The sequence below is a fragment of the Pelobates fuscus genome, chromosome 3 (genome assembly GCF_036172605.1).
Source record: "Pelobates fuscus isolate aPelFus1 chromosome 3, aPelFus1.pri, whole genome shotgun sequence".
NCBI lineage: Eukaryota > Metazoa > Chordata > Amphibia > Anura > Pelobatidae > Pelobates > Pelobates fuscus.
This window is the reverse complement of record NC_086319.1, coordinates 236,223,166-236,247,518: the sequence shown is the minus strand read 5'-3', so window position 1 is coordinate 236,247,518 and position 24,353 is coordinate 236,223,166. Positions and strand designations below refer to the sequence as shown.

The 24,353-nt window shown below is 42.6% G+C and overlaps 1 protein-coding gene across 1 annotated transcript in view; it reads left to right on the top strand.

Annotated features, from left to right (window-relative positions):
* The window catches only part of DHTKD1 (dehydrogenase E1 and transketolase domain containing 1), a 104,316-nt gene that overhangs the window by 26,250 nt on the left and 53,713 nt on the right, over positions 1-24,353 (top strand). The window contains exons 4-5 of the mRNA XM_063448223.1: positions 15,923-16,117; positions 20,088-20,357. Coding sequence (XP_063304293.1) covers positions 15,923-16,117; positions 20,088-20,357 — 465 coding nt within the window. The remainder of the gene's footprint in view (positions 1-15,922; positions 16,118-20,087; positions 20,358-24,353) is intronic.

Sequence of the window (24,353 nt, the reverse complement as noted above, 5' to 3'; positions counted from 1 at the left end):
TATTCTAATCTAATTATCCATGGTATATATCCTTCATGACTTAGATATTACAATCTTTAGGAGTTACTAACTAAGTATGCAAATCTTCTTGCTTTATATGTTCACAACTATTATCATTTTTTGCTAAATTTTATAATCTTCTTTAGCACCTTCTGTCTGTTATAACTGTGTGCATAATTATTTGGCATAGCTTTTTCGTCAGCTTTTTTCGTTGTCTTTATTACTCCTTTATATAGTTTTCACTCATTAGTATCCTTCTCTGCCATTGACCATCTATTATGTTGGCATGGCAGTGAAGGGGTTAGCTGACACCTCCTGCTAGCCCCTCCCACCGACCAATCAGACGTTTGGGCGCCATATTTAAATCGAACCGACGAGGACAGCACTCACCCCTTGAAAAGCCGCTCACTGGCGAAACGCGCGTCGGAGCTTTTGCACGTGTAGTTTTCTCGCTCTGATAGTTTGCAAGTTTAGCTTGTACTTTAGCTAGTCAAAGAAATCTTTGGTATTAGCTGAGTTTTGTGGGAATCTGTGGGTCTGCTAAGTTTTTACTAAGCCGAGTTTCGGACGGAACTGTTAGCTTTAGACTTGGCGTTTAACTGCAGCTAGACGCCACAACACAGCTATAGTGTGAATCATATGCAGTTCTAGGGTCACTAGCCTTAGCTACTTGCTCTCTTAGCGAATTTTCTTTTCTGGCCATAGCAGGGATTGTTCGCTTAGCCAGCTACACGTTCTCCATTATTTTTATACCCAGGCTAACTCTGTTTTTTTCGTCCTGGGCTATTTCCTTTCACTATTTCTGTTTTAGGATTTATATCCCGATCTTATTTCTGCTAAATGTTACTACCTTCTGTCACTCTGTAGAAGTATTATTATTATTTGCAACATTATTACAAGGGCTCTCTCCCTCTGACTACATAGTTACAGAGCAAAATTGATTCAAGGTTTTTTTTCATTTTAGCTAATCCACATTTTGGAGATAGACTATATTCAGTACATAGTGACTTCTATTACTTTTCTATTGTGGAATTGTCTTCCACTGTATGTTTGTTTGTGTTTTTTGCTTCATTTTTCTCTTTATTTCATGTTTATAAATGGGTTAAGCCTTCCCCCAAAGCCTCTAGCGACTGTCTCATTGACAGCCGCTAGAGGCGCTTGCGTGATTCTCACTGTAAAAATCACAGTGAGAGCACGCAAGCGTCCATAGGAAAGCATTGATAATGCTTTCCTATGCGACCGGCTGAATGCGCGCAAAGCTCTTGCCGCGCGTGCGCATTCAGCCGACGGGGCGGAACGGAGGAGGATCGGAGGCAGAGAGCTCCCCACCCAGCGCTGTAAAAAGGTAAGTTTTACCCCTTTTCCCCTTTCCAGAGCCGGGCGGGAGGGGGACCCTGAGGGTGGGGGCACCCTCAGGGCACTCTAGTGCCAGGAAAACGAGTATGTTTTCCTGGCACTATAGTGGTCCTTTAAGGACACTGGCAACTTTTGCACTTTTTGCTGTTTGTGTTCAACCGCAAATTTTTAAAATTTACCAGTAGCTGCTGCCTTTCCCACCCTAGGCTTATACTCAAGTCAATAAGTTTTCCCAGTTTTTTGTGGTAAAATTAGGCTTATATTCGGGTCGGCATATACTAGAGTATATACGATAAGTCTCCTTCGAATCCTGGGCAGTTCAAGCCAGCACCCTACCCCCACTCCTTCTATCGCTGGTAGGGCTAACTCAACTGGCTACGTCATTAGGATTCTATGGCCATAATTAGTCATAACTTAAACTAATCCAGTGAGGCATGCACCCATTCTTAATCATCCCTCAGCCCAGTACGTAGATAACACCTCACATCAACCTCTGCAGGGTGTAGTTAGGGCCTCACCAGGCGTGCCACCTCTCATAGTCTCTTTTAAAGCCACAGAGAGGCCACCGCTTCCCGCCACGTCTACCAGTGGTCCCCGCCCAACTCATCAGTAGAGCCTCTCAAAGCCACTTGGCATAGCAGGGCCTCATCATCCAATTAGACCAGGTAATTTCTTCACTCTATACGTTGGCTAGAAGCCAGTTGGTATAGGTCAATTTCACACTGTCCAAGACTCACCATAACATCCATGTATTGTAGAATGTCACAAGTACCGGAACAAGACGAAGCACCCAAGCCAGGCCCCTCACCCTGCCCGGACCCAGTACTCCTACAGAGCATCCAGAATCAGAAAGCCCTGGCTCCCTCCGTTCATGGACTATCCCAAAAATCGCCAGCGAGCTGAAACGTTTAGGCATTCCCTTCCCAACCACTGCCCGTAAAGCCAAACTGTACCGCCTCCTAACCACTAGTTCCGGCACACCTTGGCCATGTACCGCAGTGCCACTATCCAACGCAGACAACTTCACCAAAGTTAAGAACATGATGATGGCTCTGTTCACTTCCATTAATACAGTTCGCATCAGACTGGAGAAACTGGCTATACCCTCCCCTGCCACGGAGCTCCCCACCGCCTCTCCTTCACACGGTAATGCCATAATTTTTGACCCCACTCCCAGCACATCCACTCATATAATCACTCCTGCGCACCTAGTACCCCCGACTGTTCGCAAGGTCATTCTGGAGGGTAAGGATGTAAATTTGATTTCCTTGCCAACTGCCTCCCAGGATGTCATGGAGAACAAATATTATTACTATGGGGATCTGTCAGTTGTACTAAAAGCCAGAGCCCCCAGACTTAATTGCAAACTTACTATCCCTGAATTAGTTCTCGCCTTCGGACTGTACCGTGATGTAATTTGCTTCACTTCACCTCACCGTAGGGAAGAATTGGACCTATACCTACACAAATTGGTGGATCTGGGACACAAGAAAGGGGGTTTCGCGTTTTATGACTACAACAATTCTTTTCCAGCTAAAGCAGCAGCAGCGTCCCTGGCACAATTTAACATTCACATGAACTGGAGTGGGCTCGACCCTGAACTATTCTGTCGCCACTTCGCTGGACTAAAACCCCACTCTTGTGCCTCTGTGTCTCACTCCATCAACTTGTGTCCAGTGGATCCAAGTCTCCCCAACACCAGTTGTGCACCCTTTGGCTCGTCAGTCACTGAACACAGAGGTCTCAAACACAAATTAGGCAGGCCCATAATATATCTAGAGAAGGCACAGATCTGCAACAATTTTAATTCTGGCAGTTGCGGATTTAGCTCGTGCAGACTGCTGCACGTCTGCTCAATTTGTTATGGGGCACACACCAAAACCATGTGCCCTAACCATCTGTATCCTAAGCAATGACTGGCCGAAGTAAAAATAGACAACCTGGCATACTATCTCCAGGTACACCCTTCTCATCACTTAGTAGACTTCTTGTTACAAGGTTTCACTGAAGGATTTCACACAGGCATTATAGCACTCCATACTGGCACTCACGAATGTCCTAACCTACAGTCAGCAATACTTGACCCCCTAAACACTGACGCTTTGATCAAGAAGGAGCTAGACAATGGCTTCATTCTGGGACCATTTTCTCACCCACCTTTTTCTTGCTGGCGCACCAACCCTATAGACATCACCAAAGGGAAATTCTCCAATAAAATATGGCTCATTATTGATTTATCGGCTCCACATTCCTGGTCTACTCCGAGTATTAACTAATTGATCCCCAGGAGTTTTTATTGCACTATGCCACAGTGGACAACGCCATACAGGCCATATTAAGAGCTGGTGTAGGTGCTTGGCTGGGCAAGACAGACTTCTCCAACGCTTTCAAGCTTTTACCAATACACCTGTCCCTGTGGCATGTGCGTGGCTTAAAGTGGGGGTGGAAATAATACTTTGTCACACGTCTGACATTTGGAGCAAAAAGCAGTCCCAAACTTTTTGACATGTTTGCAAACACACTAGGTTGACTCCTACTTAATATATGTGGATCAGTAATCCAGACGACTTTCTCACAATAGAAGCCCCACACGCAAAACCATGGCACTTTTCTCTTTCTTAGGGGTTCCTCTCTTACAAGAGAAAACAGTAGGGCCATCCACCAATTTGGTTTTTCTGGGAATTTAACTGGATACGGTTACTCTACAAGCTAGCCTGCCTCGAAAGAAAGTCGTTAGGATTAGACAATCAGGGGAGTCTTTTCTGGGGAGAAACAAGTGTACTAGGCCTGAGCTCCAGTCCCTACTAGGTGCATTAAACTTTGCGATGAGGATCATACCACAAGGCAGAGCTTTTATATCCAGACTCCTATGCCTTCTTCCCTGACTGACCAATGACAACATCACCACGTAGAGGGACCTGGGGCACCCGGCTGGTTACTCCCTTTCAGTAATAATAGATCAGACCCATTTCCCCCAGTAACTGGACGGCACACAGTTCCAGGCAGGGCCACCATCAGGGGGTGACAACCATGACGGTTGTCACGGGCCTGGGGGGCCCGGCGGTCCGGGCGCCACACTGGAGTGACGAAAGTGATGGTCACTTCCTCCCAGCTAACTCCACGTGGGGGGGAGAGGCAGAGCAGAGGAGAGGGCAGGACACCAGAGGCATCCACTCCCATCATCCCCAGCCACCCTCCTGCAACTTAAAGGTAAGAGGAGGGTGGCTGATAAATGAGGTGTGTGTGTATATATGTATGTGTATGCATGTCAGTATGTATGTATGTCTGTGTGTGTATGTCAGTATGTGTATATATAAGCACCTAACTAATCCTGTATTGTTTATGCAAGCAGGACATAGGTTGTTCATGATACATAATAAGAGACTCTTAACACTGTTGGGACTAAAATATTTACTCAAGTGATTATCTTATGGACTTTTATATTTATATGGTTTGAGAGACTGAGAAGCAATTTATCTGCTGTTCCCTATATATCTTTAACGATTTGCATACTTGGGTATAGGAAAAGTATAATTCATATCTGCACTTTTATATTTTTATTCATTGTTATTTCACTTTTTAAGCTCCTGGATACCCACATTTACTGTGTACTATTTGCAAGTTTTTATAGGATTTGGTGAACTCTTATTCTTCCAGTTTTAGAGCTTAAATACGGTCCTTCTGTCTTATTCCCTCTTTTCCACTCCCTGCTACACTCACTCTGTAAATATCAGGATTATATATACAGTATGTATATATGTCTATATGTCTGTTTGTCAGTATATATGTATGTCTGTGTGTGTGTGTGTGTGTGTGTCTATCTGTATGTGTGTATGTATATATGTCTGTTTGTATGTCTGTGTGTGTGTGTGTGTGTGTATGTATGTATATATCTATTAGTATGTATGTCAGTACGCATGCATGTCTGTGTGTGTGTGTGTGTCAGTATGTCTGTCTGTATCTGTGTATGTATATATCTATATGTGTGTATGTATCTCAGTGTGTATATGTGTGTGTATGTTTTGTATGCATGTCAGTGTGTGTGTGTGTGTGTGTATGTCTGTTTTAGTATTTGTGTCTGTTAGTGTGTGTGTGTGTGTGTGTGTGTGTGTGTGTGTATCCTGTGGGCGGGATTTGGAGGCAGGCACCCGGGGGCCCAGACCTTGAGCTGTGTTAATGGCCCCACAATTTCTGATGGCGGCCCTGATTCCAGGGTACAATCTTTGACAATCTTTATTTGGGCACACCGCTTTTTATGCTCCATCCAACACAATCTCATGCGGGAGGGGGCTGGGTGACAGATAACCATCTCCAGCTCTGGGAGATACTAACAGGACACAGGGACACACATGAGTACATATTACATACAGAGGGGTGAACTTTGGAGCTCGGCACCCTGGGATGGGAAGGGGGTACAGGGTTAAAACTTATACGGATGAATAGCCCCGGGTCCCCACTAGGATCCCTGCAAAAAGGACGATCAGATGTACATAGCCTGAGGTATCCGCTTCGAAAGTCTGGGGCTCGAGGCACTGTACATCCCCGAAATTAGTTCCATGGCGTTGCTTGGTTTAGTCCGGCGAATTCAAACTTCACGCCTAAACCAAGAAACAACCAATCCGCTGAAAGGGCGTGAACCAAATCGCACCAATCAGCATTCGGGGGAGGTAGGAGTTTCGCCACCCAATCCGAAGAAAGGGCGCAAAACTTGGCTGCACCAATCGGTGCTCGGGGAGGAGACGGGTTTCGCAGCCCAATCAGAAGATAGGGTGTGAAACACGATGGCACCAATCCGCCAAAAGACGCAAAACCTATTTGCGCCAGTCAGCGCCGAGCGGTGCTTTGCCGCCCAATTAGAATAAGGGCGTGAAACCCCGTTTGATCAAGCACTCCTTCTCTGATTGGTCGCCCAGTTCCTGCGGCGACCAATCAGCGCTTTACTCGCGCCAACCAACCAGGAGAATGGCGCAAACCCAGTTTGAAGGGGCGCTCCTTCTCCCATTGGTCGGCATGGACTTCCATGCGGCCAGCGGGAACCCTGCGGCTGTGAGGCCGACTCACCGCCCCAGGGATTCCCTGCTGGTGTGCGTCCCTCTCTCCGGTGGATACCCATACTCAGGTATCCGCCGGAGAGGGCGTTCGCCTGGGCAGCCACGAGCCTAGCCTCATAGCTCCCAGGTTTGAGGGTGACGAGTGATTATAGCTCTGTTAGAAGCAGGTACGATGATCCCGTGCGCCGGGGTGCCCCCGGGTGGTCAAAAGGTATTTTGCAGGGTTTACTATCAAAATTACAGAAAGGGAAAGATTAAAAAAGGGGGAAACACACATTCTAGGAGGGCACATCCACACATAGAAAAGGGGCAATTCACAGTTAGGCAGCAGTCCCGCCACACACCATAACTCTGCATGAACATGCCATAGCTGACCTCAACATGTGGCTCAGGTTTCTGTGCCACTGGAACGGTAAAGTGATGTTCATCCCCCCCATCTCAGAACACTCCCCTACAATCTGGACCGAGCAGCTGCTCAGACTGGGTTTGCCACTATTTTCAACAATTCCTGGTTTAGGGACACTTGGTCAATCAAAACTATTGATCTGCCCTCATTCCAAACTACTTCAGCCTTGTTTAAAATTTACCCCATAGAGGCTGCCGCCAAGGCCTGGGGGCACCTATGGGAAGGTAAAGCAGTAAAATGCTTTACGGACAACAAGGCTGAAAGTGACATCTTGAATAAAGGCAGATCCTCTTTCCTTATCATCATGAGACTCCTCAGACACCTCACGTGGCTTACATTTTCACATCACATGCTTTCACATACCCGGACGCACGAACGTAGCAGCTGACGCTCTGTCTCGCTCTAAATTTCAGAAATTCTTCAAAGCCCACACGTTGGCCGACAAAACTCCAGTCCCAACCCCCTCGTTCCAAGACCTAATCCTGGAATGACCCGCTTAATGGCACACAGCAGATTTCTTGCTAGCTCTGCCCTCTCAGTCAACACCTCTAAAGCATACAATAGGGCCTTTACCATCTATAATAAGTTTACATCCGAATATCAAATAACTGACGTACATTCACTGGATTCCATAGTGGCATTCATCTCCTTTTGCCACCTCAATTTAAAACTCCCTCTCAACACCATAAAACTTTACCTCACTGGTATACAACACCATATCTTAAGTGCCTATCCTAGTACCAAATTCATGTCCTCTTAACCCGTGAAGAATATTCTCAGAGGTTTACAACGTCTAGATAACCGCAAAAAGACAACCCATAGACAGTCCCAAATTCCGGACACTATCCGACTTGCTAGACACTAAACCCTTCAAACCAAATACGAACCTCACCATCAAGACCGCAGTTTACCTGCCATTTTACGAGTTCTTACGACTTAACGAATTTACGAAAGATAATATCAAATCCTGCCAAAATTACCTAAAAATATCTCATCTAAACAAACACTCAGGCCACTACATTCTCACCATCAGTCATACCAAAACCAATCAATCAGGACCATCTACTATCCCACAGTCAATAAATGGTGCCCGGTGGAAACACTAGACTGGTACATAGCATCACTCGTTGGCATAGACCCTCACATGCCCCTATTTACACTATAGGGCAAACCACTTACTACAGCCAAATTCATTATGTATTTTAGAGCCCTCTTAACCAGGTTGGGACTCAACCCCAATACCTTTTATGGGACACCTGTTCAGAATCGGGGCAGCCTCAGCTACTTCAAGACAAAACATGCCTGCTCACATCATTAAAAGACTAGGACGCTGGAAATCCGCAGTGTATTCTAGATACATACCACAACCAGAGCTAAAGTTGAGACAAGCCTTTATGAATCTTGCTATGTAAAGATATGTAAATAAAGTTATATTCATTCAATTTTTGCCCTCTTTTTTATTACAGGCCTACCCGATACGTCGGTGTCGGCACACCACAACCAACTTGCTCAGATATCTAACTTGTTATAAATACAGCTTTTATCCCTGACTACAAAAAAAATAAGAAAAAAAATATATATATTTTTTTTTTAGATATAAAAAATAAAATAAAGATGAGCGCACTCAATGGGTTTCTAATTAAATTAATATATTCAAATGTTGCCAATACGGATCAACGTTTCAACCTTGCGGTCTTTATCAAGATGGAAATACAATACAAAAAATGTGTTTACTATCTGTAAATTAAGAGTAAGGGACTTACCTAGTGCAGGTGAACTTCAGATCGGAGTGCCGTGAAACCCGGAGTTGCAGCGTGCACAGTGATGTGATGACAAGCGGAGACAGAAGAAACAATGTTGTGTCCCGTAGTCATAACAACATCAAGAAATAAACAGTGACCTGTGTTGTGCACATAAGGGAAGCGGTGGAACGGAGTGTGTGGTGAACTAATATACAAAAAAGTTAAATATACAAGAAAAAAGCAATAAAATATAACATGGAGGAGGAGTAATGGTGTAAAATGGAACTGTAATGAAAAATGTACAGATGATGAAAGGTGAAAGAAAGCTAAGTGGTGAAAGAAAAATAGTCTAAGTGATAGGAGTATGTGGAAGATGAGAGTGAAAAAGGTTGGAAAGCAAAGATAGAGAGCAGAAAGTGATTGACTGTGTGAAGGGAACGTGCTGAAAAAACCCAAAGTGAGAGGTGACCATAACTGGGAATAAGTGATGGACAATAAGTGACAAAGTGAAAGAAAAAAAGAGAAATGTGCAAAAATGAATTATGCTGAGTGCGATGAAAGTGTAATTGAGAACAGTCCCACAATAATATGTGAAAAATGAATTACATAAATTTAGAAAAAATACTAAGATAATAAAAAGCATAAAAAATATACAAAAAGAACAAACATATGAAAAAATACTGACAAGACAATCCTCCAAACGTAACCAGCTATGATAAATGTCACAATAAGTAATAAACTTATAAGAAATAAATAAGAACCATTCTACGATAAATATGTAGCCAACCGGGGCCTAAAGGGTTATTACTGAACATGCTTATTCCTCCATATTGCGGGGTTAAATTGTATAAGCAAAGCTAACGTTACTGTAAATATTATGTAAACTCCAAATGTAATAAACAATAAACTTCCAAGCTATATGGAGTGTTATATAAAATAAATGGAATAAGTCAGAGAACTGATATATATTTAAATGTTTTGTCTGAACAGCTTTAAATTCAGATTTGCATTGTCTCTCTTTATCAGTATTTTTTCATGTTTGTTCTTTTTGGACCTTTTTTTATTTTTTATTTTTTTAGACAAAGGTAATGCATACAATGGTTTAAATGTATAGTTTAACAGTACAGATATGTCCAGTAATAGTATAGTAGATACAATGATACCATATGATACATGGGTATAGCATGTTACAGTGCACAACATATTTATCATTGATATTAACTTAACATTGATATTGGAAAATAAACAATGATATACAATGCAGTATATGTACAGAGTTGATATATAAGAACTTAATCAGTGGAAGTGTGCGGTTACCCCTTGTGATATTTAAGTATTAAATTTGGTTCCAACTTGACTTTGGGTCAGGAAGACAGAATTCTACATTGCTGCAGTGGTACACAATGAGTATGGAAATGACGCTTTGTCAGTATTATCCGTCTACTCGGCGTAAGGGCCGTAGTCTGGGTATGTGATTCTTGGTAGCGGGTTTTGCGAAATGAGTATCTGGTGCCGTTGTGAATGTGCCAGCCGTTCATGAGTATTTGTGTCGTGAAGGATATTTAATTGCTGTTTGTACATTTTTTATGCTTTTCATTATCTTGTATTTTTTCTAAATTTGTCATTCATATTTCACATATTATTGTGGGACTGTTCTCAATTACACTTTCATCACACTCTCACTCTTCATCATTCATTTCTGCACATTTTCTTTTATTCTTTCACTTTATTTGTCACTTATTGTCCATCACTTATTCCCAGTTTTGGTCACCTCTCACTTTATTTGTTGTGCTAAGGGTTTTCTTTTTTACTGTTACAGGTAAGATTCATCTGTAGGAAAAGGTTACTGATTGCACAAGGTTTGATTTCCTGTTGGTAATTATAAGGCATTTGATTGGATTAGGTAGCTACTTGCTATTGATTGCTATTTAAATTAGCTATTGTTTGCTAATAAGCAGAGGCCTACCCAGGTGTTAAACATTCCTAGTGGGAGGTGATTTTAGGAGTATATAAGGGCTGTTGTCATTAGCTTGGCTAATAGAGCTTGGTTGCTTCTTCTAAGTGTTGCTTCTAAGTGGGTGTGGTTGGAGATATTCTGGAGAGTGTTGCTTCTAAGTGTCTGTGATTGGAGATATTCTGGAGAGAAACTGGAGGTAATCTGAATTATTCAGGAGGATAAATAAAAAGTTAAGATTCGTTTGATTTAAATTATTCACCTCATTGGAATGGCAGACTTAGTTCAGTGTAATAGTTGCTATGCATTTGTTTCGCGTTCCACTTTTTGGAGGTTTAGTTGTTGTCTAATCTGTAGACAGTTCTCTATCTTGCGGCAGGAGATTGTATTTTTGAAGTCTGAGATTTGTAAATTATCTGGTAAACAAACTCAGGCTGGAACTGCTGCAAAGCCACTGCCACAGAGACATACTAGGAATGGCAGATGGATTACTGTAGGATCTGGTAGACTTAGAGTTGTGGATAAAAGGCATATTGCACAGTCTGTTGTTCTACATAATTCATTTTCTGCACTTTCAGAGTGTAATGGTGTCATGGAGACAGGCACTGAGGCTAGTGGTGTTGTGCAGAGAGGCACTGAGGCTAGTGGTGTTGTGCAGAGAGGCACTGAGGCTAGTGGTGTTGTGCAGAGAGGCACTGAGGCTAGTGGTGTTGTGCAGAGAGGCACTGAGGCTAGTGGTGTTGTGCAGAGAGGCACTGAGGCTAGTGGTGTTGTGCAGAGAGGCACTGAGGCTAGTGGTGTTGTGCAGAGAGGCACTGAGGCTAGTGGTGTTGTGCAGAGAGGCACTGAGGCTAGTGGTGTTGTGCAGAGAGGCACTGAGGCTAGTGGTGTTGTGCAGAGAGGCACTGAGGCTAGTGGTGTTGTGCAGAGAGGCACTGAGGCTAGTGGTGTTGTGCAGAGAGGCACTGAGGCTAGTGGTGTTGTGCAGAGAGGCACTGAGGCTAGTGGTGTTGTGCAGAGAGGCACTGAGGCTAGTGGTGTTGTGCAGAGAGGCACTGAGGCTAGTGGTGTTGTGCAGAGAGGCACTGAGGCTAGTGGTGTTGTGCAGAGAGGCACTGAGGCTAGTGGTGTTGTGCAGAGAGGCACTGAGGCTAGTGGTGTTGTGCAGAGAGGCACTGAGGCTAGTGGTGTTGTGGAGAGAGGCACTGAGGCCAGAGGTGTTGTGGAGAGAGGAACTGAGGCCAGAGGTGTTGTGGAGAGAGGCACTGAGGCCAGAGGTGTTGTGGAGAGAGGCACTGAGGCCAGAGGTGTTGTGGAGAGAGGCACTGAGGCCAGAGGTGTTGTGGAGAGAGGCACTGAGGCCAGAGGTGTTGTGGAGAGAGGCACTGAGGCTAGTGCTGTTGTGGAGAGAGGCATTGATGCCAGTGGTGTTGTGCAGAGAGGCTTGAAGACTATGATGAGGCCTAATAGAAAGCAGTTGTTGTTGGGGGATTCCATCATAAGAGGTGTGGAGATGGACAATGGTGGTCTTGTGAGGTGTCTTCCCGGAGCTACTGCTCACAGAGACAGGAGACGTATCTGTAATATTGTTAAGCAAGCAAAGCAGGAATTGGATGTACTTGTCCATTTAGGGACAAATGACTTGGCTTGCAATGAGGTTTCAGAGGTTAAGGAAGTTTTTAGTGTTTTTGCCAATGATATACGGCAGGTTGCTTCCACACTGTCATTCTCTGAAGTTCTGCCTGTGCATAACACTCAGAATGACAGGCGGATGCGTATTAGGGACTTTAACTTGTGGCTTGGTGAATGGTGTCGGGAGCAAGGATTTGGCTTTATTGCTCATGGTAGCTCTGTTTGGAACGGAAATAAACTGTACAAAAAAGATGGTTTGCATCTTTCTCAAAAGGGAACAAATGTTCTCAGTGAGCAGTTCAGAGGTTTTGCTAAGATGTATTTAAACTAGGAGGGGGGGGCAAAAGGGTGATAAAACATCAATCCAATTGTCCCCCAAAACAAGGACAGAAGGTGCCTGTAGCAAGTGTGTTAAAAAATGATAAGCTTAGAGTCATGTCTACAAATGCTCGCAGTTTAGGGAATAAGATCCATGAACTTGTGGCAATAAAGGGGGACAAAACTTTTTTTAGATACATAAATGAGAAAAGAAAAGTAAAACAAGGATTAGTTAGATTAAAAACAAAAGAAGGAAGGTATGTAGATGAGGATAAAGGTCTAGCTGACTGCCTCAATGAATATTTTTGTTCGGTATTTACAGCTGAAAATGAAGGAAAGGGACCTCTGTTAAAAAAAAGGATAAATGAGTCCTTTATTACACGTGAGTTTACAGAGGAAGAGGTTCTATTTCAACTGTCAAAAGTAAAGACAAATAAGTCAATGGGACCTGATGGAATACACCCAAAGCTATTAAAAGAGCTTAGTGGTGTACTAGCAAAACCTTTAACAGATTTATTTAACCAATCATTGTTAACAGGAGTAGTCCCAGAAGATTGGAAGTTAGCGAATGTTGTGCCCATTCACAAGAAAGGTAATAGGGAGGAGTCGGGCAACTATAGGCCAGTAAGCCTTACTTCAGTAGTGGGGAAAGTGATGGAAACCATGTTAAAGGATAGGATTGTTGAACATCTAAAAACACATGGATTTCAAGATCAGAGACAACATGGGTTTACTTCAGGGAGATCATGCCAAACTAATCTTATTGATTTTTTTGATTGGGTAACTAAAATTATAGATCAGGGTGGTGCAGTAGACATTGCTTACCTAGATTTCAGTAAGGCTTTTGACACTGTTGCACATAGAAGGCTTATCAATAAACTGCAATCTTTGAGTTTGGATTCCAATATTGTTGAATGGGTAAGGCAGTGGCTGAGTGACAGGCAACAGAGGGTTGTAGTCAATGGAGTATATTCGAAGCTTGGGCTTGTCACCAGTGGGGTACCTCAGGGATCTGTACTTGGACCCATTCTCTTTAATATTTTTATTAGTGATATTGCAGAAGGTCTTGATGGTAAGGTGTGTCTTTTTGCGGATGATACTAAGATATGTAACAGGGTTGATGTTCCAGGAGGGATAAGCCAAATGGCAAATGATTTAGGTAAACTAGAAAAATGGTCAGAGTTGTGGCAACTGACATTTAATGTGGATAAGTGCAAGATAATGCATCTTGGACGTAAAAACCCAAGGGCAGAGTACAGAATATTTGATAGAGTCCTAACCTCAACATCTGAGGAAAGGGATTTAGGGGTGATTATTTCTGAGGACTTAAAGGTAGGCAGACAATGTAATAGAGCAGCAGGAAATGCTAGCAGAATGCTTGGTTGTATAGGGAGAGGTATTAGCAGTAGAAAGAGGGAAGTGCTCATGCCATTGTACAGAACACTGGTGAGACCTCACTTGGAGTACTGTACACAGTACTGGAGACCATATCTTCAGAAGGATATTGATACCTTAGAGAGAGTTCAAAGAAGGGCTACTAAACTGGTTCATGGATTGCAGGATAAAACTTACCAGGAAAGGTTAAAGGATCTTAACATGTATAGCTTGGTGGAAAGACGAGACAGGGGATATGATAGAAACATTTAAATACATAAAGGGAATCAACACAGTAAAAGAGGAGACTATATTTAAAAGAAGAAAAACGACCACAACCAGAGGACATAGTCTAAAATTAGAAGGACAAAGGTTTAAAAATAATATCAGGAAGTATTACTTTACTGAGAGGGTAGTGGATGCATGGAATAGCCTTCCAGCTGAAGTGGTAGAGGTTAACACAGTAAAGGAGTTTAAGCATGCGTGGGATAGGCATAAGGCTATCCTAACTATAAGATAATGCCAGGGACTAATGAAAGTATTTAGAAAACTGGGCAGACTAGATGGGCCGAATGGTTCTTATCTGCCGTCACATTCTATGTTTCTATTTGTTTTTTTTCAGCACGTTCCCTTCACACAGTCAATCACTTTCTGCTCTCTATCTTTGCTTTCCAACCTTTTCCACTACTCATCTTCCACATACTCCTATCACTTAGACTATTTTTCTTTCACCACTTAGTTTTCTTTCACCTTTCATCATCTGTACATTTTTCATTATAGTTCCATTTTACACCATTACTCCTCCTCCATGTTATATTTTATTGCTTTTTTTTCTTGTATATTTCACTTTTTTGTACAGGTATATTAGTTAACCACACACTCTGTTCCACCGGTTCCCTTACGTGCACAACACAGGTCAATGTTTATTTCTTGACGATGCTATGATTATGGAACACAACATTGTTTCTTCCGTCTCCGCATGCCATTTTATTTTTGTGTGTGTGTGTGTATATATATATTGTAAACTAGAAAATGTTACAGATAAACTGGAGTTCAAATGACATCAAAAGACCCAGTGGTTAATTTTTAGCTGGATCCATAACTAAATGGTGTATATATATATATATATATATATATATATATATATATATATACCATTTAGTTATGGATCCAGCTAAAAATTAACCACTGGGTCTTTTGATGTCATTTGAACTCCAGTTTATCTGTAACATTTTCTAGTTTACAATGGTAGATAATTGACATGGTATTGTTGACACAGAGCTGAAGGTTGTATGAATCAGTTCTAAATGTATTTGGATGATAAAGGGAAATCCACGTTACTAATATTCTGCAGGTCAGGTCTGTCATAAAGTGTCACAAATATGCATAAAATAAAGAGGAGCTAGTATATGAAATAAATTAAGAATTGAGGGTAACCGAAAAGGCAATAACTTCTAAACAACGCAACCTGTGAAATTAAATCCTAACCTTTAATTAAATACCAATAAAAATATCAGTGCTGAACAGTGGTTATAGTGGTTTTAAATAACTGTCTGGTGAATTGCACTAATGAGAGGGATGCTAATAGAGTGAATAATATGTAAAGATAAGAATGAAACAGTGTATTTATTTAACAGGCGTTACAGTGTATGTCTATACAGTGTGTCACGTTGTGAGAGACTCAATATAGATAAAATAGCTAGCACATTATACGCTTCCAAATTTTCTATTTGAATTTTCCTATTATACCAAGAAATGTGTCAGATTTGCTTAGAAATTTGTCGTAGATTTCGTTCTGGAAAAAACATTTCCTTGTACAAAATTAAAAAAAAATAGCCACGGCGTAAATATTTCTCTAAAGAGACTTTTTTCGTACTATGGATATGTAGCCTCTTGATTTCAATGATAACATAAAACCCATCATTTGACTGCTAAGTGTTTTTAACCCCAGGCACTATGGTAACTTTGCAAAAAAATAATTTCTGTTCTTGTTTTTTTTTTTTGTCAGATCTTGTTATAATAGTCCATGCCATGTTTGATTATTGAATGTTAATATAAGTCCTCAATCTTTGTACTTTTTTTCCTACAGGAATTTGATCATTTTCTGGGTACAAAGTTTTCGACTGTGAAACGGTATGGAGGAGAAGGAGCTGAAAGCATGATGGGATTTTTTCACGAGATGCTCAGAACGTGTGCTCTCAGTGGTGTAACAGATGTGGTGATAGGAATGCCTCACAGAGGGAGGCTGAATCTTCTTACAGGGCTTCTCCAGTTTCCACCTGAGGTGTGTTCTATATTGTCTTATTTTATTCATTTCTCTGCTCCTCTTTTTCAAAAATATATAGTCCAAAACACACATGTGCAGCATTATATTTAGACATTGTTCTATGGAAATGATACAGTATGTAGTGGATAAATGGTAAGACAGACAATTAGCTGTATGCATCGTAAGATTAGCAATTTTCCTTTTTAAATCATGGTTTACGCTCCTTGACCCTTCCCACTCCATAACTATCCCACCTCACCCTTCTATCCCTCCGATATCCTTGTCATTGTTCATCATCATGTATAATTTAGAAATCGATTTTGTAAGCTTGTGCTTGAACTAAAAGATGAATATTTTTGGACTTATGCATGACATAAAAAAAAAAAAAAGGGTTGAGCCTTGCTCAGTGGTGCATTTTGGATCATGCTGCCCTAGGGATGTCGGAACTCTGGCACCCCCAATAATCTAAATTTTCCCTACCTCTTCCTGGTTAGAGCCACACCTCTTTTAGTTTAAGACCAGCACGCACATTGACTGACTGACACACCCACTCAGTGACAGGCGCACACTTTCAGATACACATACACTGACATATATGCATACTCACTGATTTGCCACACTAGCAGACACACACAATCACTCAGACACTGACTCACTGACGCACGCAGACACTTACTGACAGAAACACACATTCACTGGCCGACAGACATACTCACAGAAATACACTGACCAACACACCTAAACACAGACACACATACTCACAGACAAACAGTGCCTTGCAAAATTATTTACCCCATGGCATTTTTCGTGTTTTTTTTTTTTTTTTTTATTGTGAAGCAAACAACAAATAGGACAAAATAACAGAAAAAGTCAATATGCATAACTATTCACCCCCCTAAATTCAATACTTTGTAGAGCCACGGCAATCACAGCTCCTTGTCACTTTGGATAAGTCTCTGTGAACTTGCCACATCTTACCACTTGGATTTTTCAAGTTGAATGGTTTGCGTTTGTGAACAGCAATCTTTAAGTCTGACAACAGATTTTCTATTGGATTGAGGTCTGGGCAGGGCCAGATTAACAGCCCAGTGGGCCTGGTGCTGACAATTATGATGGGCCTAATTACAGAATCTTATGGACAAAAAACAGTAAAACACTCCCAAGCATCATGTATCTGATGGAGATGGTGCTGGAGAGAAAGAAAACAGCAGCTATAAGAAAACACATACCCTATGCTAATCTCCCTCTAATTTATGTTTTCATCTTTCAAGTAAATCCATAACCCCTAACAGCTGTGTCCAGTCAAGCAGGAAGTCAATGGGCGGGGTAAAAGGGTGTGCCACTGGCGCGAATCACGTGACCAGACCTGCCAAAAGGGGTGAACATGCCCAAAAAGAGGACATGTCTGCCCAAAGAATTGGAAGGCCAGCCTGGCATAAATGCATGTCAGGCTGCCTGCCAATCATAGTAAGGGCATACTATGCAGACAGCACCCTGAGCTTGGCATAAATGCATCTAATGATGCGCTCGCTCAACTCTCGCTAGGGACTGTCCCCTCGCACTCGCTGGTCCACTTGTCTCCTTACCTTCTTACTAAGAGGCAGAAGCTCCTGGTATATAGTCTGGGACAGAGAAAAGCTGTATGTAGTGAGTGTAGAAGAAAGGGAACATGCCACAGTGTTGGAGAGACCAAAGTCAGCATTTCATTAACTATATTCATTGTCAGCCAGTCCACACAAGTTTTGTTCCCATACATCCCTCTTAAGTTTCCATACTTAAGCAAGAGTATGTGAAAAGCAGTTAGTGTTGCCACCTTTCTTGGAAAAACATACCATTCTTACTAATTTGCATAATTAATTATGTATGGGTGACATCACATGATGTAAATCACAAGGAGTAATATAAGAGAAAATGCTGTAAAATCACCAAAAAACTACTTGGTTTGATTCTGCTGTATACATGGATTGCTCCCAGTGCCCCCATGTCTCCCAGTGCCCCCATGACTCAGTGTCCCCATGACTCAGTTTGATTACTCCAGGTCTCAGTGTTCCTATGTATCGGTGTCTCAGTGCCCCATGTCTCCCAGTGTCCCCTAGTCTCCCAGTGTCCCGTAGTCTCCCAGTGTCCCGTAGTGTCGTGTCCCCAGGTCTCCCAGTGACCCTATGAATCACAGTGTCCCTATGTATCACAGTGTCTCAATGCCCCATGTCTCCCTGTGTCCTCCAGTATCCCCATGTGTCTATGCCCCCATGTCTCCCAGGGTCCCCATGCCACTAGGACACTAGGAACATGGGGAGACCTGGGGACACGGGCAGACCTGGGGACACGGAGACACCAGGGACACTGGCTGGGATACATGGGGACACTGGGAAAATATGGGACACTTGAAGACAAGGGGACACAGACACTAGAGACCCTGGCTGGGGGACATAGGGGCACTGGGAGACATGGGGACACAGACACCAGGGCCACAGACACTCGGGACACTGGCTTGGAGACATGGGGACATTGAGGCACTTGGGGACACTAGGAGACATGGGGACAGTGAGGCACTGGAAGACTAGGGGGCACTGGGAGACATAGGGGCACTGTGTCCCCATGTGTCTCTGTGTCCCCAAGTGTCTGTCATAATGTTTCCCAATGTTCCTTAGTGTCTCAATGTCCCCATGTCTCCTTGCAGCCTTTACCCCCATCCCTCACTTCCCTGAGCTGTAGGCTGTCTCTGGATGGGAGTTGCTGTCTGGAATCTCTGTAGATGCTCCCCTACAGACCAGTGAGTAGAGATAGGCAGGGAGGGATATGCTGGAACTTCCACACACAGCGACCCCTACTGGCCAGTGCTGGTATTGCATCGTAATCTGTTTATCCTGAGAAAAATACCAGCATTTGTATTGCCAGTATGTCTGCAATATTGGCGCCAGCCAGCCTCAAATACTGGCTGTGCCAATAAAATAAGTCAGGTGGAATCCCTAAGAGTAGTGTGTTAAAAATGTTTTTTTTTATTTTTTTATTTTTTTAAATCAATTGGCCTATTCCATGGGCCTATTCCATGGGCCTGGGCCTGGGCCTGGGCCTGGAGCTGCAGCTCCATCAGCCCCTATGTTAATCCGGCCCTGGGTCTGGGCTTTAACTAGGCCATTCCAACACATTTACATGTTTCCCCTTAAACCACTCAAGTGTTGCTTTAGCAGTGTGTTTGGGGTCATTGTCCTGCTGGAAGGTAAACCTCCATCCTAACCTCAAATCACGCACAGGGATGCGTACCGGTGACACAACATTTTCAAAATGTTTATGATGCAGTAGCAGCAGTTGCCCAGTCACTAGATTTATTTCAGTACAGTGAGCAGCCACAGACTATTCATAGTTTAGTAGATCCTGAACCGTGGCATGCCGGTTGTTTCTTATAAGGCAGTGACGCAACCCTCCTTATACTGATATGGATGACCTATTGACGCAATAGTTTTTTTTTGTTGTTTTTTTTTTTTACATTTTAACCCCTTAAGGACACACGACATGTGTGACATGTCATAATTCCCTTTTATTCCAGAAGTTTGGTCCTTAAGGGGTTAAAGTGAGGAAAAAATTATTTTCTTTCTTCTTCATTCCATCTTTTTTTTTTTTTTTTTTTTTGGGGGAGACATTTTCAAAACTCCAAATCACAACACCAGCAAATGGCTTCATTGCCCATTTCGTAATGTGTCTTTATGGTGTTTCAGAGCTGCATATTTTTGACAAAATATAGATTCTAAATTTTTTTGATGAATTGTGATTTTTTTTTTTACACAGAATGCTCAAGTCTAGTACATACGTCATCTATGACTGGATTACAGTAGTGTAATAGTATAAGTCTTTGTAAACTGCACTAGAGTGCTCTTTTTAATGAGGTGCCATTATAGAGTTGATTCTCACTCATTAAATGTTTACTTCTAATATTGACCTTATTAAAACAAATCCCCTAAAACTGTAACTTTCTGCTTTGCCTTTTTAGCTTATGTTTCGTAAAATGAGAGGCTTAAGTGAGTTCCCAGAAAACTCCCCAGCGATAGGTGATGTCCTTTCCCACTTGACATCATCTGTGGATTTGGACTTTGGTTCTCCTAGGCCTCTGCATGTGACCATGTTGCCTAATCCTTCCCACTTAGAAGCAATCAACCCTGTGGCTGTTGGGAAAACCCGCGCTCGACAGCAATCCCTGGCAGATGGAGATTACTCGACAGACAGTTCTGCACAGCCTGGTGACAGAGTTGTATGCCTTCAGGTAAACTTTGACTTTTTCGCATAATTAAATAATCTATGTAAAAATGTAAATGTATACTCATAGTACTGCAGCCACTGTTTTCCAACTGTAAAAATTACTATGAAAGTCTTGACACTTGGTGCTGGCAGTATTCCTGGTCTGCATTGATATGGCAGAGCAGAAGGTCATACTTCCAATATCCTATTTGTGTAACTTTGGGCACCATTCATTGGATGAGAATGTTATCAGGCAAAGTGTAATCGACTGGGAAAGTATGCTGAAGTTTCAGCATTACAAGGAAATCTTCCCGTCATGCTGATAACAGCCAGTAAATGGTGGTCACAGACCATGCTCTACTGTTTTAACTAGGAAACCAATATGCTTATATTAGTACTGATAATAGCAGAGGGTTTCTGTAGGTTAGTGTTAGGTAAGGTTAATGCTATTTTACAGCTAGGGATAATGTAGGGTTAAATTTGGGGTAGGCATGCAGTGAGTTAGTGTAAACATAGGGTTACTGTTTGTAACTACCAAAAATAAATTTAGATTCTAGGCATATGAGGCATTTAACAATTTAAGACTGATATGTGAATCTATTTTGAGTTCTTTTTCCTTGATTACGCTGGATGTGATGCTTTCTCCTCTCATTATTATTATTATTATTATTATTATTATTATATTTTATTCTTTATTTATTCCAAGACAGGACAGTCAGTACATAACATATACAGGTATCCCGAGACATGTATAAATAAGCATCTACCCTTAGCTTTCTAACTCTATACGTCATCATCATGAATGCACAATTAAATTTGTATATTTTATACAACATGCAGTCGCGGAGTTGCCTGAAAATTACCCATTTACGAGTACGAGTTGCCTGAAATTACCCATTTAGTGATTCACAACTTTACTTATCGCACTACGTCCCGCTTGGTCTTTTATAGTAAATAAAACATGTATCAATCGTGCAGTAACATACATTGAAAAACGCTAGGGGTGCCAAATGTAATCAGATTTGCTGTTATATTTTTCCGCCCTTCTCTTCTCTGTATGCACGGTTGTACCATTATAAGAAAAAGAGAAAAAATGAAAAATAAATAGAGTAAAAACAGAAGAGAAAAGAGCATCTTCGGTAAACAGAGGACGTGAAATTAGGTATTTAGGGGTGGAGGGGGTGGGGGGTTCAATATTATGTCCGCCAAGGAGAGCGCTGCCCTTTTGACCGCATCTATCACATACCCCTTCAAAGCCACTCGTAGTGTGAGGACTCTGGTTAAACATCCTGCTGCTTTACTTCAGCGTCTTGTGCTATGTGATTTTGTGTCTTAGTCCGGTCTCCTATCCTAATCGTTCACCATACTGTCAGTCCAAGGGCCCCATATCTTTTCAAATTTCTTCTCCATTCCTCTAACCTATGCCGTCAATTTGTCCAATAAATAAGTGTCTTTTATTTTTTGTTTCACCATTGCTATTGTAGGAGTGTCCCTTTGTAACCACACCTGTGCTAGGGCTCTTCGTGCAGCTAGGCTTATTTTTTGTACTAGGAGTTGTTCCATTTTTGTCCAATCGTCCATGGATCTGGATAGTAGGAACACCCATGGGTCGTGCTTCACTTGCCTGCCAAACACCTCTCGCAGCAATTCCACAATCTGTTTCCAATAGGCCTACACCTCAGGGCATTCCCACCACATATGGATATATGTACCTTTATGTCCATAGCCCCTCCAGCTTGTATACCACCGAAACAGAGTCTTATACGACTGTTTTGCAAGGAGACGCATACCGAAGATGTTGCTGCGGCCTCCCATATTTCCTGCCATTCTATGCCTTCCAATGCCTCATTCAGATCTGCTTCCCACTGGTCTATATATTTGAGGTCCCCCCATTCTAGGGGATGAGCGCTTAAGTGCGAGTATAGACAAGAGATTAGGCCGCTTGGGGACTGTTCCTTTGAACACATTCGCTCGAAAAACGTTAATTGCATCTGTGCCGCCTTTATGATCTGAGGATCACGGGCATAGTCCTTAAGCTGCAGGTAGCGGAAATAGTCGGCTAAAAAGTTTTAGCGTGGTTCTACTTTTCAGTTCATCAAAAGTGACAAAGGAGCCATTTTCAAACAGTTGGAATAATCTCTGCAGTCCTGTGTTTTCAAGTCCCTTAAAATCCCTAGCTTGCATACCCGGGAGGAAGTCTCTGTTTCTTAAGAAGGGGGTCATTGGTGACGGGATGGAGGTCAGGCCGCATTTGTGAGCAGTCGCGTCCCAGACCCTGAGGGAAGCTTGTATCGCCTGGAATGGTACTTTATCTAAAGGTCTATGTTCCCTAGGGGTCCATATGAGGAACTTGGGTAGATTCAGGCCCATCAATGAGGACTCTAAGTCCACCCACCTCCTTTCGTCGGGGGGTGTATGCCATAGAGCTATTTGGGCCATCCGGGTTGCCACATAATAGCAGTAGAGGTTTGGTAGTCCCAGACCTCCCCTATCCTTGGCTCTATAAAGTATATTCCATAAGATCCTGTGTTTCTTATTCTGCCAAATAAACTTACCTATAGCTTGCTGAAGTTTTCCCAGGGTAGATCTAGTTAAGTGGGTCGGAAGCGCTTGAAAAGGGAATAATATCCTAGGCAACACGTTCATTTTCACCGTATGTATTCTTCCGATCCACGATATAGGTTTATCTACCCATGTCTCCATGTCTTGTATAAGTTGCCTAATTAGTGGAACATAGTTCTGTTGATATAAAAGGGAGGGATCTGCCGTTAGCCATATGCCTAGGTATTTAATGCGATCTTTCGCTATATGGACGTGATAGGTCTTCCCTATATATGCCTCGTTTTCGTTGCTCATGCCTACAGGGAGTGCGCTTGATTTGTGTAGATTGACCTTGTATCCGGCCACCTTTCCATACTCTATCAGTATTCCCGTCAGTGCCGCCATGGATTCCTGTGGGTCTATCAATGTCAATAATATGTCATCAGCGAATCCAGATATAATGTATTCTTGTCCCCCCACGGTAATTCCCATGACCTCCGGGGTTGTGCGTATCATTTGCATGAGGGGTTCTAATGATTGGACAAACAGCAGCGGTGAAAGAGGACATCCCTGTCTCGTGCCATTGCTCAATGGAAAGGGAATGGATCGTGCCCCCGTTATTCGGACTTGCGCCCTGACATTTTAGTATAAAGCTTTGATGATCGTGATAAACTGGGCCGGCATACCGAAATGATGTAATGTATCGAACAGATACGGCCATTTGACTCTGTCAAGCGCCTTTTCGGCATCCAGAGATGTTGGGATCTTCAACTTAGTTTGTCTCTCTATAAGATCAATGTTGCGTCTCATATTCTCGAACAGCTTCCTTACCTGGCACGAAGGGCCGGGTAGGGTGGACCAGGTGTGTGAGAAACTGATTCAATCTATTCGCTAATACTTTCACAAAAATTTTGGATTCGTGGTTGATTAAAGAAATTGGGCGAAAATTCTCTGGAATCGAGACATCCTTACCAGGTTTAGGTAGTAGAACTATATTCGCTAAAGACATGTCTTGATCTGGGGTCCCCCCGTCCCTGAGGTCGTTGAACCACAGCTCAAGATGAGGCAGGAGTTCCTCTCTGAATATCTTGTAATAACTGCCGTTGAAGCCGTCCGGGCCAGGTGCCCTATTGCTTTTCAACTCAGAGATTGCTACGTCTATCTCCTCAACAGAGATCTGATTACCGAGAACTGCGGAGTCCGCCTCTTTTAATTTAGGAAGGTGTTATCCGCAAGAGGAATTCTTGTATCCTCTGCGTTTCCTGTTGAGGGTTTGCAGCTTCACCCGTCGAGTGGTTATAAGTTTGGTGTAAAAGTCCGTAAATACTTTTGCAATCTCTGTAGGGTTCGTCTGGTAGACCCCCACAGTGTTTTTGATCTTCGTGATATGTGTGTGCCGTTATTGTGGCTTAAGGGATCTTGCCAACATAGTATCCATTTTGTTGGCCTTTTCATAAAAAGTCAGTTTTGACCACATTAT